General features: G+C 47.4%; 4 protein-coding genes and 4 pseudogenes across 4 annotated transcripts, besides 9 other annotated features; 5 read left to right on the top strand and 3 right to left on the bottom strand.

The window, feature by feature from the left end:
- Nucleotides 1–167: 167 nt before the first annotated feature.
- Nucleotides 168–199: a microsatellite.
- Nucleotides 200–707: 508 nt separating this feature from the next.
- Nucleotides 708–732: a microsatellite.
- A 273-nt stretch (nt 733–1,005) lies between these two features.
- Nucleotides 1,006–1,029: a microsatellite.
- Nucleotides 1,030–1,205: 176 nt separating this feature from the next.
- TraAM80_00871 (hypothetical protein) lies at nt 1,206–1,441 on the top strand (annotated as a pseudogene).
- A 29-nt stretch (nt 1,442–1,470) lies between these two features.
- TraAM80_00870 (hypothetical protein) lies at nt 1,471–1,825 on the bottom strand (annotated as a pseudogene).
- Nucleotides 1,826–1,934: 109 nt separating this feature from the next.
- Nucleotides 1,935–2,162, bottom strand: TraAM80_00869 (hypothetical protein; annotated as a pseudogene).
- Nucleotides 2,163–2,268: 106 nt separating this feature from the next.
- Nucleotides 2,269–2,302: a sequence feature (GA-rich).
- A 203-nt stretch (nt 2,303–2,505) lies between these two features.
- Nucleotides 2,506–2,552: a microsatellite.
- Nucleotides 2,553–2,744: 192 nt separating this feature from the next.
- Nucleotides 2,745–7,571, top strand: TraAM80_00868 (E3 ubiquitin-protein ligase TRIP12; the record flags this gene model as incomplete). The annotated part of the gene is made up of 1 exon (XM_029377930.1): nt 2,745–7,571. One exon carries the CDS (start codon nt 2,745–2,747, stop codon nt 7,569–7,571), a length of 4,827 nt encoding a protein of 1,608 aa, XP_029242249.1.
- A 48-nt stretch (nt 7,572–7,619) lies between these two features.
- Nucleotides 7,620–7,677: a microsatellite.
- A 518-nt stretch (nt 7,678–8,195) lies between these two features.
- Nucleotides 8,196–8,227: a microsatellite.
- A 36-nt stretch (nt 8,228–8,263) lies between these two features.
- Nucleotides 8,264–8,293: a sequence feature (A-rich).
- A 26-nt stretch (nt 8,294–8,319) lies between these two features.
- Nucleotides 8,320–11,421, top strand: TraAM80_00867 (putative exportin 1; the record flags this gene model as incomplete). Its single annotated transcript, XM_029377929.1, has 1 exon — nt 8,320–11,421. The coding sequence occupies one exon, from the start codon at nt 8,320–8,322 to the stop codon at nt 11,419–11,421; it is 3,102 nt and encodes a 1,033-aa protein (XP_029242248.1).
- A 73-nt stretch (nt 11,422–11,494) lies between these two features.
- On the bottom strand, nt 11,495–11,784 carry TraAM80_00866 (hypothetical protein; annotated as a pseudogene).
- A 7-nt stretch (nt 11,785–11,791) lies between these two features.
- Nucleotides 11,792–11,818: a microsatellite.
- Nucleotides 11,819–11,980: 162 nt separating this feature from the next.
- TraAM80_00865 (mitochondrial carrier protein) lies at nt 11,981–12,982 on the top strand (the record flags this gene model as incomplete). The annotated part of the gene is made up of 1 exon (XM_029377928.1): nt 11,981–12,982. One exon carries the CDS (start codon nt 11,981–11,983, stop codon nt 12,980–12,982), a length of 1,002 nt encoding a protein of 333 aa, XP_029242247.1.
- A 534-nt stretch (nt 12,983–13,516) lies between these two features.
- On the top strand, nt 13,517–14,467 carry TraAM80_00864 (mitochondrial carrier protein; the record flags this gene model as incomplete). The annotated part of the gene is made up of 1 exon (XM_029377927.1): nt 13,517–14,467. One exon carries the CDS (start codon nt 13,517–13,519, stop codon nt 14,465–14,467), a length of 951 nt encoding a protein of 316 aa, XP_029242246.1.
- Between the last annotated feature and the right edge of the window lie 128 nt (nt 14,468–14,595).

Here is a 14,595-nt window from a genome sequence, read left to right as displayed (position 1 = left end):
TGAGAGAGAGAGAGGGAAGCAAAATAGAAACGAATGTAATTGCGACATCTTGCATAAAGGTGAAAAGTGTTGGTGCCGTTGTTTTTTTTTCTCGTGCACTTTGCATGCCATGTATGAACTCTGCTACAACTGTTACCTGGCGGATACAGCCCCACGTCACTCAGTAAGTTTTTGTTTTGTTTTTGTTTTCTGCCTTTGTGAGTGACCTGCCCTTTATCGTTCTCTCTCACGTGTTTTTTGTTTTTTTTCTGATCCCTTCCTTACAGTGCCGTCCGCGAAACAAGCGGCAAAAGAAACGGTCGTGGTAAGCACAGCAACAACAAAAGCACACAGGTGGCAATCGTACCCAGGCGCGTACAACGTGTATACGAGAGCTAGATGCCGCCAAAGAAGAGCCTTCCAAATCTCAACCACTTCATGGAGAAGCGGGTGATGGTAAAGCTTCACGGCGGCCGTTCCATCTCGGGCGAGTTGCGGGGTGTTGACCATTTTATGAGCGTTGTCCTCTTTAACGCCACAGATGAAAGTAACTCACCCAACAATGAAAAGAACGGGGAGAAGATGTCTCTCGGCACAACAGTTATCCGCGGAAGCATCATTGTAGACATTGTGGGGTTGGAGGCTTAACGACTAGAAGTGCAATACGTACTAATGGAGAGGGAGAAAGTGGCCCACACAGAGATACAGCGAAGAAGCAACAATAGCAAAGAGAGAGAGAGAGAGAGAGAGAGATAGCGGAGTTTTACATGCATCTAGAGATGCTGTGGTACGACATACCATGACAGCCATGACATGAAGAGTGCTATGGTGGACTCCGTACTGAATCCCACTCTTCCCTGTTCTATGATGTGGTGTGCCTGCAATAAACTAAAGCGAGAGAGGGAGGCTGAGGTGAAGCCACGGATAATGTTGTTGGTAAGTCGTTGTTGTTTCATTATTTATTCTGAGTACCATTTTCGAAAATTTTGCTTGTGACGCTTTGGGATTTTCTTCTGTTTCTTGGAATTTTTTTTTTATTATTTTATTTTTCCCTCCTCCCCAGGTGTGTTTTGTTCTGCATGTCGGTGCGCACTTCCCTTCCCATGCTTGGGGCTGGCACCACAGACACCGTGACTCACACCAGTAAGGCTCTTGCGTGCAACAAGGCATTATTGTTATTACCAGCGACTGCGGCGTTGTAAGGTGTCGCAAGTGGCGTCAACAGAATGACAGGCCTTGACACTGCGTGGATCCCCTTTGCGGTGATGTATCTTTTGTACTAAATCCTTCAGACGATGATGGGGGTATATTCCTACTACAGTCGTGGGGGCTTGGTGAGCATTGAAGACATCAAATATGACGACACCTTTTATGTGTCATCATCAGTGGCTAAATGACAAGGACATATATTTTAAAAGGTATTGTGATCGACCCAAAAGTGAGGCAGGGAAGGCATTCTTTTTCCCCGACAGCGTGTGCCACCATCATTTACACTTTTGCAGCTTCTGCTGAATTTTTCCTCGCCTGCTCGCGACGAATCTTGCGCATAATCCGGTAATGCCAATTGTTATCAAAACTATTCGCCTTGGGAGTGGCATACTCCTCGCGAGCACGCGCCCCACCGCCTACACCCCACGCAGGCATCCGCATCCCACAGCTATCATCGTCTCGAAACCACTGTTGTTTTTTTCTTTGGCCAAATGAAGATTTAAAAAAAAACCCGTAAATGTACCGTTTAAAGATGGAAACTTCGCCATCACGACGAGCATGGTTTCTTCGCTGCACGTAAATCGAATGATCGTATGACTCTGCACTCCAATCAAGCCAAGAGAAAAACACACAAGAGACAGAGATGATAGTACAAAACTTTGGTGTATAACTTGTATTTATAGTATTAGCGCGAGTTGTAGGAACGTGCAAGTGGGTAGGTAAGTGAATTCGGGATTTTGTTTACCTCCTTTGGTGGTCTTAAAAAGGGTGTTGTGGGGCGGTGTAGCAGAATAGAAGTTTATGTGTAGAAGCAAAATGATCTCGTTCCACTCTTTTCCCTTTTTTTTTTTTGTCAGTGCGTGTAGATCATGGCGTGGCGTGAACTGCGCTCGTGTCTTTGCATAGTGTGTGGGATGTGTTTTGTATTCCTTTTCTCATTGGTGTCCTGCAATGCCGTTTCTTGCATCGGCATCTCTCCTCTGTTGTTGTTCGTTGTCCTTGCTGTTTTGGTGCCACACGCAACGTTGGCTGGTGGGCTGCGTTCCCTGCCTGTCGCGTGCCGTCGTCGCAACTATATGTTCTTTCATCTTTTTCTTTACTTTCTCCTTTCTCTCTTGCCTAATCAAACGCACCACCGATCACCGGTGACTCTGCTTCCACCGTGGCAAGAAATCTGGTGGTGTTCACGCTGCGTATTGGGGTTGCGGTGAGGGCCTGAGTGGAGTCACGTGGGAAAAATTAAATAAGAAGCGGTCCAGATATCAACAAACAGAAACAAAAACAGCGGGTAACGGGGAGAGAACAGTCTGGGATATCAGAAAAGAAATCAAAAGGAAAGAAGGTAAAAAAAAAAACAGGAGAGAGGGGGAGGCGGAGAAAAAAGGATAAAACGGAACGCGAAGGAGGAAATTGAAAGAGACTAGAAACAATTTTTTTTTCTCCCTTTTGAAAAAGGGAAAGCAAACAAGGAAATCGTTTAGCGAGGAGGGGGACAGGGGCCACAGCTGCACCCCGCACATAACAGTGTGAGGCTTGAAGATTGTGAAGGGTCAGCAATGGAGGGGTTTTTCAATCGAATTCTTATGGACGCGGAGGGCGGTGTTGCGCAGCGCAAGGTGATGAAGGAAGTTGTGGTCACGCGTGAAAATATCACTAGCGTAGATGAAGAACGTCAGATGGTGGGGCTGATGAATCTATGCAATCTACTAAACATGGCGACTTCCGTAACCATATCATCAATACGTCCGAGCGTTTTTGTTCCGCATGTATTAGAATGTTTAAAGAAGGAGCACAATGTGGACTTGATGCTATTAGCCGCACGTGTATTGACGTATATGGTAGACGCCATACCTTCTACTGTTTACGTACTCGGGTCAGAAAACGGTATGGAGGCCGTTTTGCAACATCTGCTGGAGGTGAAAGATATTGAGCTCTCGGAGCAGTGTATGACGTGTTTGGAAAAAATTACGCAGAGCGCGAATGGCGCTTTGACGGGATTACAAAAGGGAGGGGTGAAGGCACTTTTAGCGTTTGTGGATTTTTTTAGCTCCTCCTCGCAGCGTAAGGCCTGGGCCAGTGTTGCGGCTATGTGCCGGCGTGTGGATGCGACAACGTTTGACCGTGTTCACGACTCTCTGAATGAGATACGTGCGCGTGTCAATCATGAGGATGGAAAGATTGGGGATAAAGCAATCGCCTGCCTTTATCGTATTATTACGGGTGTCCGCACAAACCCGGAGCTTGTGGCACGGGCATATGGTGACGTCAGTCCTGCGCTTCTTTGCGTGCTTGCGCGCAGCGATGTTACAGAGAGCACCTTTACGATGACGCTCTCACTTATTGGCGCAGCGATCACATACAGTGCGGAGGTTACACGGAAAGTGACCGAGAGCGGCTTGATGGAGTGCATGTTGGCGCTAATTACCCATTACTCTGAACAACAAATACCACAGCTGCAACAGCAGCAGCGTAGTTCGTTTCCACAGGATGTATCGACGCAGATGTCCTCGACGCCGGCACCAACATCTTTGACGACAACGTTTCGTGAGAGGCGATTAACGATGGAGCAGACAAAAATACTTTGCATTGCGCTTGCTGGACTTCTGCCAAGAATTACGGAGGGTTACCTTGCCTATGGAAATATACTTACAGAACTGCTCGCGGAACGTAATCAGGGGATAATGAATAGTAGAGGATACTTTTCCACAGACACGGACTATGATGATGAAGAAGACGAAGAGGATGGTGAGGGAAACAACATTGAAGAGACTCGTATGCGGATTCTGGAAGAGGAAATTCCACTTGAAAGGAATCCCAACTTTTCAAGGTGCAATATCTCACATGTATGCAACGGCTGCGGGAAGTTGTGCATGCCTGGTGACTGGTTTCGCTGTAACAAATGCTCAGACTTTGACTACTGTGGACAATGTCTTTTGGAAAGTTGGGCCGAACACACAGGGAATTCGGCGCAGCATACATTCTGTGATATGCTGGAGGTAATTTCGGGATTAAGCAAGCTAACGATGCCTGCGACGGTCAAAAAATCCCTGGACGACGCGCTGAATATGGAGCGGAGGGACCTCTACAGAAATTCCCCTCAACTACTGGAGAGCATACTCAGAGGGCTTCCAAAGATGGTGATGCTGTTTAACGAGTCAGAAACGCAGATTGTGCGTAACCACAGTCTTGCCTTTATTGACCGCGCTGTGTGTCTGGCATCCCCGCAGCAGTTGATGAATAGTGGTCTTAACGAGGCAGCCGTGTGTCAATTAATCGTCTCGGCAATTGGAGACCCCAGTCTTATTTTAAACGCCCAGGTGATGCTACTCTGCCGTACATTGCTGGAAAAGCTTCCGGCTGTGTATAAAAAGGCTTTTGTCCGTGAAGGTGTGACCAGTGCCTTGCTAAAAGCACGAGGACAGAATCAAACGACCACGCGACGTGCTTCCGAGCGGCAAGAGGAGAAACGCCCGCTCGTTGAACGACTTTGCACTATTGCAGATTGGCGCGAGCTTGTTGCGGAGGAGGCGAACAGTATGCTTGGTATGTTTTCTTCGATTAGTGACGAAACACACATCAAGCGGCTTGCCGAGTTTGTAAGTCTTATGGAGGAAGGTCAACTTCAGGAGGCCTTTGACACCCTCCGAGTTGCTCTCTTGAATGAAACTACTTCATTTGAGCTGGCGTCGAGCAATGTTCTTCACGCACTTAGGGAAACTCTAACGCGTGTGAATGATGTCCGTGTCATTGTGGACCTAGTAAAGACACTAGCAAAGGGGGAACGAAATTCACCATGTGCGCTTACACGATTTGTGCGACACCTTCAAACTATTTTTTCGCAATTGGATCAGTTTCGACCCTCCAGTTTTGGTGGGGTAAACAGCATTCATGCACATATCCCTGTGCATCTGGTTTCGCATGCAGCTGAACAGCAGAAGCCGAAGCCTTCTCTATTAGCAAAAAGTGGCGCACTGCGACGTTCTCCTCCGGCCACTTCTTCAAAGGAATCCAGTGGGCCACCGCGTAGCACGCGTGTTTTCACAACACGCGGGAACAACACCACGAGTCATGCTTCCACCTTGACAGGTTTCACATCAACTTCGACAAGAGGCGTTTCTGAGGGTCGAGAGCTCACGGTAAGCCTTGAACCTTTAACAAGCATGGATACATTGATGTCGTTTGTGGCCTCAAATGTGCTTCCTGGAGGTGCAGAGGAGAACGGTGGTCGTCGCCGCATAGATGACGAGGAACACGTCGAAGATGTGCTTCCTGAGTTGCGTAAAGGAGAACCGACTGATCTTTCTCTGACGGGGAAGAAATTGATGCAGGAAAAACCCGAACAACGTGTCTACCTGCGGTATGAATCGCATGTATTGCCGCCTTCTATGACCATTCTGCAGGTATTACAACAGTTTCACTCCTTCTCATCTTCGTCCGGGGGGTCATCGTACCGGAAGCGGAAAAAGAAGAGTGGTCAAGGCAGTGGTACCGCTTCTAATAATAATAACGTTACTGGTACTACCGCTGCCAATGCCACAATTGCAACCACCACTACTTCTACTAGTGGCGGTGGTGGTAGAGTCCGTCAACGTAATTCCATGGGAGAAGGATTGCGTCGTAGTGGGGGGGAAATTATCACTCTACACTACAGCACAGTTCCTTTTGGACCGGAGTACACCATGGAAAAGCCGCGATCTGCTGCGACTTGCGTTGCACCAACCGACGCCACTTCTGTGAAATTGCCCTCCAAAGGTGTTCGTTCTCCCGCAGTGGCTGAGGTGCTACGTGCGCTGCATCAGGAATACCCATTTAGCAACTGTTTTCTCACAGCTGCACAAAAAGATGTTCTGACGCTTTTGGGTACCATTTACAAGACATTGCAGTGCTGGGGCGAACTTCTACTTCACCTGGGTTATACTACACAGGGTGATGTGGAGGGGGATGTCTGGTCACCCTCAACTCCGCTCGGAGAGTTTATTCACCAAAGACTGAACAACAAGGCCATGCGGCACAGCTCCAATCTTTTGCTTGCAGGTCAACACCTCGCAACGTGGGCGGTCAACCTCGCGATGGACTGTAACTTTTTGTTTACCGCTGCGACACGAAAGTTTCTTTTTGAGATTGGCTTCTGCGGCACAGCTCGTTCTCTTGTTCAGATGCAGGAAAATATGGAAAAGTACGGCACGCGAGATTTACTTAACGTGGATCATCACCTTATACGATCCTATCGTCTGCACCGAATGAAGAAGCGTGTCTGGCGCGACAAGGCACTGTTGTGTGCTATGGAAATTTTGGGAAAGAAACAGATCAATGACACTGTCTTGCTCGAGTTTGAGTACTATAACGAAAATGGAAGTGGTAGCGGACCAACAATGGAATTTTACTCGCTTGTCTCGGACGAACTCCGGGAGATGAAACTTCGCTTATGGCGCCGGACCGACGAAACACCGGATGAAAAGTATTACCACCCGAAGACGGGGGTGTATCCGCGTCCGCTGCCACCCGATTCACCTGAGATTGACCGTGTGGAGCCGTTATTCCTGTTTCTAGGCCGCTTTTTGGCCCGTGCTTTGTTGGATAAGCGCATCGTCTCCCTTCCTCTCTCGCCGGCCTTGTTAAAGATATTGCGTGGCGATGAATGTGGTATCTATGACCTGATCGATATCAGTGAGTCTCTGGGTTCATCCATCGTGACTCTCTCCCTTGCCGCTCACAACGGCGCCACGAGCATTCAACTGCCAGGAGCGTCAACATCCTGCAGCGTAGAAGACTTGTTGCTTGACTTTACGTTACCCGGTGACGATGCCATTGAGTTGGTAAAAGGTGGGGCCAATAAGCCGGTGACCTCCGCGAACTTGTTTGAGTACTGCGATGCCGTCACAGAGTTTATCTTGCACAAAGGAGTGGAACGTGTCATGAAGGCGTTTCGTACCGGCTTTCACGACTACATTCCATTGTGTGCGTTGCGTTTGCTTACCGTGGCTGAGCTGCACGAAGCGCTGCACGGCCACGCTGCTCTCGTAACGATAGAAGACCTCGAAGCAAACTGTCAGGCGGATCACGGCTACACCATGACATGCAGTCATGTGCGGCAGTTGTTTGAAATTATTGCTTCCTTTAATGAGGAGGAGCAGCGTCGCTTCTTCCTCTTTCTCACGGGTTCCGTGCATCTCCCGGTGGGCGGCCTTGCTAGTCTGCGGCCAAAGTTTACAATTGTCCGCAAGACATCCTCGGAACCTAAAGTTCGCGAGCAGGATCAGCTTCCCTCCGCGATGACGTGTCAAAACTACCTGAAGCTGCCAGCGTATGATAGTAAAGAGCAGATGGAAAAAAAATTGCGGCAAGCGATTGATGAGGGAGGTGGGGCGTTTCTGCTTACGTAAGCCGGGTACAACGGAAGCGCCACTGCGCTTCTCCTTCATTTCCAACGCAGGATAGGGACAAAGGTAAGGAAGGGAAAGGAAAGGGAGATGAGAAGAGGAAGGAGAACAGAAATTGTAAAAAGAAAAAAAAAGTACGTATGCGTAAGATGCATCTGATGAAGACATATTTCCCTCCCCCCCCCCACCCCTTTTTTTTTTTTGTTATTTCCTCCTTATGAAGCGGCTTTTACATGCTATCTCTTTATAATTTGCTTGGGTACGTCGACGGCCCGTGTTATGTGGCTTGTGTAGAAGAGCGTGCTTAAAAATGTGGAGAAACACCATTCTAGTTGTGAGTAAAGGAGAGAGAGGTTTTAGTCGGGCCTGAATATGTGAAGCTGTTTTTTTTTTTTCTTTATCGTTTGAGTTTGATGCATCTTATATAAATTGCATCACTCAACGGTGTGGTTCATGCATTTGAATATTGACCACCGCAAATTTACGCATATGTGTGTATGTGCGAAGTACACCCCGTCTTCAGAACATTTTTGAGGGTAAATTTCCTTCTCGCCTTTTTAGCTACAGTTTTCATGGATGTGTTTGTGCCTGAGTTGAACGGGGTGTGCGGTGTGGCTGTGGTGGGGCAGAGAGAGAGAGAGAGGAGAGGAGAGGAGGAGGATGCCAAAGTGAGTGATGTATCTGTTGTACTTTAATTTTATTGTTTGTGTTTTTTTTCTTTTTTTGACGGGTAAGTGCGAGCGGAAAAGAAATGGAGTCCATCTTAGACACTAGTAGGCCCGTGGATGTACAGGAGTTTGACCGGGTGGTGCAGTACCTCTCGACCGGGTCACCGCAGGAAATTATGAAAGCGCAGGAAGTTATCACCGCCTTCAAGGATAGGCCTGACGCCTTTATTCAGGTTGGGACGCTACTGACAAAGTCACAGAACTCAACAACACGCTTTTTTGCCTTACAGGTCCTGGATGACACCATCCTGCATCAGTGGAACGCCTTTACAAATGAGCAGAAGGAGGAGATTCGGAGCTTTGTAATAAATTTAATCGTTGCTGAATGCAAGAGTTTTAGCCAGATTCGTAGTCGCAAGGCACTCCTCACCAAGATAAACAGCACATTGGTCAGCATTGCGAAACGAGAGTGGCCGGTGCGATGGCCCAGCTTTATTCAAGACATTTGTACTAGCGCTGGCCCAACTGAGCCGCTCATAGAAAATAATTTAAACTTACTGCGCCTCGTTGGGGAGGATATCTTTGAATTTGGTGAAAAGACACTGACGTCACGATGGATCAAACGAAAGAAGGAGGCTTTGAAAAGTGATTTTCGCCTTATTTTTCGGCTGTGTCTATCGGTGCTTGGAACGGGAGATCAGGCACTTTTGAAGACAGATTTGGAGTGTATGGAAAAATATTTGGCGTGGATGGAACCGACACTTGTATTTACTGAGGATGTTATCATGTACATTGCCAGCCTAGTTGCTGGGGATGCCACCGTGGCCCCCGTAGCCGTGCGCTGCCTTTCTGTGATTTGTTCTATAGACACGGATGATGGGGCGGCGGGGGACACGCAGGCGCAGATAACGGTTCGTGTATTTCGCACCGCGTTTAATATTATCATAAACGCTCTTCCAACCTCTCATTCGTCTGTGGAGGGTCGAGTAATTCACATGTATGAAATGGGGTCGGATATGGACTGCAGGTTTATAAGCGAGGTGAATATCCTCCTAATTGCCTTTTTAAAGCGGTATTCGAAATTAATCCTATATGATGACATTCTGTTACTCTCCACGCATCAAATGCTAGTGGGAATGAGCCACATTGATAACAAGGAACTTTTCAAGTCTTGTATAGAGTACTGGTGGTGGCTTGGAGAAAGACTGTTACGGGCTCCATCACCCACGCCACTGCATAAAAAACTCTCCGGTGTTCTTAGTAACGTGCGATTTTTGCTCATTAAGAGGATGGCCAAACCGGAGGAAGTCATTATTGTGGAAGAAGAAGGTGAGCTGCGTCGTGAACACATGACAGATGTGGAGGGGCTGCAGCTGTACAACCTAATGCGGGAGGCTTTAGTGTTTCTCACAAATCTTGACCCCCACGACACGCAGCAGATCATGACGGGGCTGATGCAAAAACAACTGGATCGCAGTGAGTGGAGCTGGCACAACTGCAGCACATTGTCTTGGGCGGTGGGGGCAATCTCAATGGCTCTACCAGCCGAACAAGAAGTCGCGCTTTTTGTGGTGATTGTTCGTGGGTTGCTTGATCTTTGCAAAGAAATGCAAGGGAAGGAAAATCGTGCGGTCATCGCTAGTAATATTATGTTTGTCGTAGGACGCTACCCACGTTTCCTTCGCAGTCATCACGTCTTTTTGAGCACAGTTGTTCGCAAAATTATTGAATTTATGAAGGAGCTGTTTCCTGGGGTGCAGGAAATGGCGGTCGATACGCTCCTCAAGATAGCCTCGCAGGTGCCGGATCAGTTTGTCTTCTTGGACAACCGAAAAGAATCTATAGCAATCGAAATTGCGGAGCGATGGACCGATGTCACCTCATTGCTAGAACCACAGCAGATACAGACCTGCTTTGCCGCAGCTGGATATATGATCAAAAGTGACTCCCCTGATAGGCAAGCGGCTCTTTTGGAGCTATTCCTACGTGATGTTAACATTAATTTTAAAGCCATAACGGAAAGAGCGGCGGCTGATAGTGCGTTATTTTGCCGTGATTCTACAAGTATGATGGAACTGATTCATTTGTTACGCGTATATAGCAGCATTGCCTCCACATGTGGCACAGCATTTATCAATGAAATGGGAATCATCATTTGGGACCTCCACGGCTTCTACCGTACGTTCTTCGCCGCACAGAACGCATTGATCGCCGAAGGTGGACCTGCTTCTATGCTGCATCAAGATGCACGGTATTTGAGACTGGCAAAGAAGGAAATACTTCGTATTTTTGAGCGTTTTGTAGATAACACCGAAGAACGTGACTTCGTAGCGGCGAATTGTATGCCAAGCATCTTGACCGTGGTGTTGGAGGACTACCGTGCCTCGGTGCCTGAGGCAAAGGAGCCCGGGGCGCTGGCGCTGGTGACTGCGTGTGTGAATAAATTGACCGATCGTCTCAGTGGGGATTGTGCGGCTATTCTTGATCATACGTTTGACACCACAGTGGCAATGATATGCAGAAACACAGAAGATTTCCCTGAGTTTCGTGTGAATCTTTTTAAGCTCCTTCAGGCATTGAATAAACACTGCTTTGATGCTTTTTTGAGCTACGCCTCAACAAAGGAGGATGTCATTACGGGCATGCTATGGGTGATTAAACACACAGATTTTGCGACCATGGAGACTGGGCTCCTCGCCTTGGATGCCTTCCTTGAGAATGTTGCCGAATCTAAACTTATGCAGGACTTCTTCAACACCTTTATGCATCAAATATTTGTAGAGGTACTAGTAGCAGCCATGGACTCGCTTCATGCTGCGGGTTTCAACCTGCATTGCAGTATTCTTATTAAACTTTTCCGTGTGTCTGATATGTTTCCCCCGCAGACGCCAGTGCTTGGCCGTTGTGTAGTGCAGGAATTTCTGCTTGAAAGTCTTTCAATTATCCCCACCCTCACACCGACGCTCATAACAGACTTTGTGTCCTCTGCCTATGAGTCGTACAGAGACGATGTGGAATTCCGCCGTCGATTTGCCGATTTTTTGATTGAGGTGCAGGTGTGGGGCGCTGAGGAGGAAAATCGGCTGCAGATGGAGGAGGAACGGCGTCTACGGGAGGAAACCATTCCTGGTTTTGCAGCTCTTTTAACTGGCCCAGCTGGGGTGTTCTTGTCACCCTCTGGTTGAGTCACCATGGACTGAGGATAGCGTTTTTTTTTTTCTTCTCGCTACATCTACGATGATGACGACAACTTGTTTATTTCTTAAGGCGAGTCGGGCCCACTGCTGTTACTGGATTTTGACGCTGACGCACGCGCAAGCTTGCCATCAGCTGGAGAAGAATGGGGGGAGAGAAAAAAGAAAAATCACAGGAGAAAGGACAAATATACATATATATATATATATAACGACAACAGAAAAGGGAATAAGAATTTAACAGAAGAAAAGAAAAAGAAAATTGGCTATTTGCTGCCCTCTGATGGCAGTGTTTGGAACGCCGTGGTGTTTCCCATGCGCTCTGCGGTGCCGTCGCGCACGCGCACATGCATTTACAAGTATACATATTTACATGCATACGTACATATGTGTGTATGGGTAGAGAATTGTGTGTTACAAACTGCGTTTTTATTTGTGCGTGTGTTTTTTTTTTTGCCCTGCACTTTTTTTTCTTAGGCCGTTCTTGCGAGGGTGTCTTTTTTTAGAGTTGCATTATTAGGTATTAACTGCCGCTGTTTCTTTGCGGCAGATGACTACTGCCTACCAGGATGGCTTAAGTGCTAGTGGCACGTGCCGTCAGGGTGCGACCACTTCCACCGCCACAGTAGGCGGCGATTTTGAGAAAAAAAGGAAAACGGATTTGAACTCCTCTCCTCTATCCCATACATTATCTTCACAACTGGCATCTTCCACTAGTACACTTTTATTTTATCCTTTTGATATGCTTCGAGTGCGATTTATGTCACAGGACGGCACGATTCAGCGACAACACAATGGACAAACATATCACTCCATCAGAAAGGCGTTCGCCACTATATACCATGAGGAGGGGCCACGCGCTCTATTCCGGGGTTGCCATGTGGCTGTTTTAGGTTCTGCAGCCGCCTGGGGAGTATACATGTACACCTATCGTTCGCTTTGTTGTTCGGGAGATGTATGCTCTTTTTTAGGCCGGGCTGGCGTTTCTTTTTTGGCAAGCCTTTTGTCAACTGCCCTTACCTCACCAATTTGGTTAATTAAGACGCGGATGCAGATTGAGGATGCAACGAAGTCAAGGAATTACGTGACGTTTGGAAGCGGATTCCGTCACGTACTGCGAACTACGGGGTTTTGCTCATTGTGGCGCGGGTTGTCGCTGCAAATGACGCTTATCCTTCCTAACGCACTGAACTACCCCATGTACGACTTCTTCAAGGGAATGATGCTGCAGGCCCGTTCGCAGTCGACTGTAAAAGGGGGAGAGTTGAGCGTCTCTGAAACTCTTGTGTGCTCTACGCTAACCAAGCTGCTCTTTGTGTTGTTGTCGCATCCTATCATGTTTTTGAAGGTCCGTCTGCAGGATCAACGCTGGAACATGGGCGAGGTGAAATACACCAATGTCCGCCACTCCTTACTCCTTATCTTGAAGCGTGAGGGAATACACGGCATGTTTCGGGGCTTGAACTCTTCGTTGATTCACTCTTTTCCTCGTGGTGTTACGCACTACCTGCTGTACGAAAAAGCGTTAGGGGTTATCAATGCGTACGTATGAGAAGACACCCCACAAGTTTAGGGGGTGGGGGGGGAAGCTGAGTATAAGAGAGTTAAGATGAAGTGGTTGTCTTCAAGAAGTAGTGTCTTTCTTCACGTGTATATATGCATAACATATTTGGTTTTACTCTTAATTTTCTGTCCGTGTATCTTCGTTTGTCGCCTCCGGTAATTGCAACCTAACTGAAAAACGAAAAGCAGGGAAATGGGGGAAAAAAAAAAACTAATAATGAAGCAAAATAACAAACATATGCTGGTCGGCGTGAAGTCAAGTGGTGGTAGGCGTACCGCCCTGTCGGAACAACTCCTTTTATTTTGTCTTTATTTGTGAGCCGTGCTTGACGTCTGTGACTCATACTTTGGGGAGGAGGGAAACGGACAGAGAAAGGGAGAGCAAAGTTGCATTTCTATTGTTGTGTCTGTTTGTTTTGTTTTTACCTATTTGTTATTGTCAATGCCCCTTTTAATGCACGCACGCGAAGGTGAATTCAGGGTTTGTCATTTTCACCATTCTGATAAAAACCGTCGCTGCCAAATGGCGTCGTGGAAGAAGGAGACAAAGCCGCAACGGCAGGTGTCAACCTCAGCTGTCAAGCACACACTTGCAACCCAAGCCGCTGCAGCATTAAGTACCACCATAATGTACCCAGTTGATGTTGTGAAGATGCGATTTATGTCACAGGACGGCACGATTCAGCGGCAACACAATGGACAAACATATCACTCCATCAGAAAGGCGTTCGCCACTATATACCGTGAGGAGGGGCCACGCGCTCTATTCCGGGGTTGCCATGTGGCTGTTTTAGGTTCTGCAGCCGCCTGGGGAGTATACATGTACACCTATCGTTCGCTTCGTAATTTCACCAATACTGTCATGACACAAACTTCACAGGGAAGTGTGGAAGACTTTCTTCTTAGTTTACTTGTTTCGGCTGTTGCCAGTACCTGCTCGGCGGTCTTCTGTAACCCTTTTTGGCTACTTAAAACCCGTATGCAACTGGATGAGGTTTCGGCATCTCCTCGGAGAGGTGGCATGGGAAATTATGTTTCTTTTACGCGTGGGTTGATGTCTACCGTACGAAGTACTGGCTTCTTTTCACTTTGGCGGGGCTTGTCTGCACAAATTCTGCTTGGGTTACCGAATTCTCTCAACCTCCCCATTTACGAGGCACTTAAGTATTACCGTCTTTGGAGTACGTCGCGTCACACTCTCAACACATTTGAAATTTGTGTTTGCTCCACGCTTGCAAAGGTGCTAGTCACATTGTTCTCACAGCCCCTCTACGTGATCAAGACACGTTTGCAAGACCACAGAAGCCGGTGTGGTCCGCTGCAGTACGTTTCTTTTCTTCAGTCTTTTTCTCTTATTTTGCACAAAGGCGGGTGGCGAGGTATGTACCGCGGTATTGGGCCTTCAATGTTGCTGACGGTGCCACGTTCTGTCTTGACCTTCGTTCTCTATGAGTATTTTATGCATCTTGAATAACTGCAGTCCGCTACATGTTAGAGAACAAAGCCGTGTTGTTGTTGTTGTTTTCTACTTGCTTATTTAAAAACAAAAACAATTTCCGTTTTTTTCTCCTTTTTAAAAATTTTATTTATTTGTTATCATTA

Source organism: Trypanosoma rangeli, assembly GCF_003719475.1.
Source record: "Trypanosoma rangeli strain AM80 chromosome Unknown Tra_15.4_contig_00016, whole genome shotgun sequence".
In the NCBI taxonomy this organism is placed as follows: domain Eukaryota; phylum Euglenozoa; class Kinetoplastea; order Trypanosomatida; family Trypanosomatidae; genus Trypanosoma; species Trypanosoma rangeli.
This window is presented reverse-complemented; position numbering and strand designations above follow the sequence as displayed.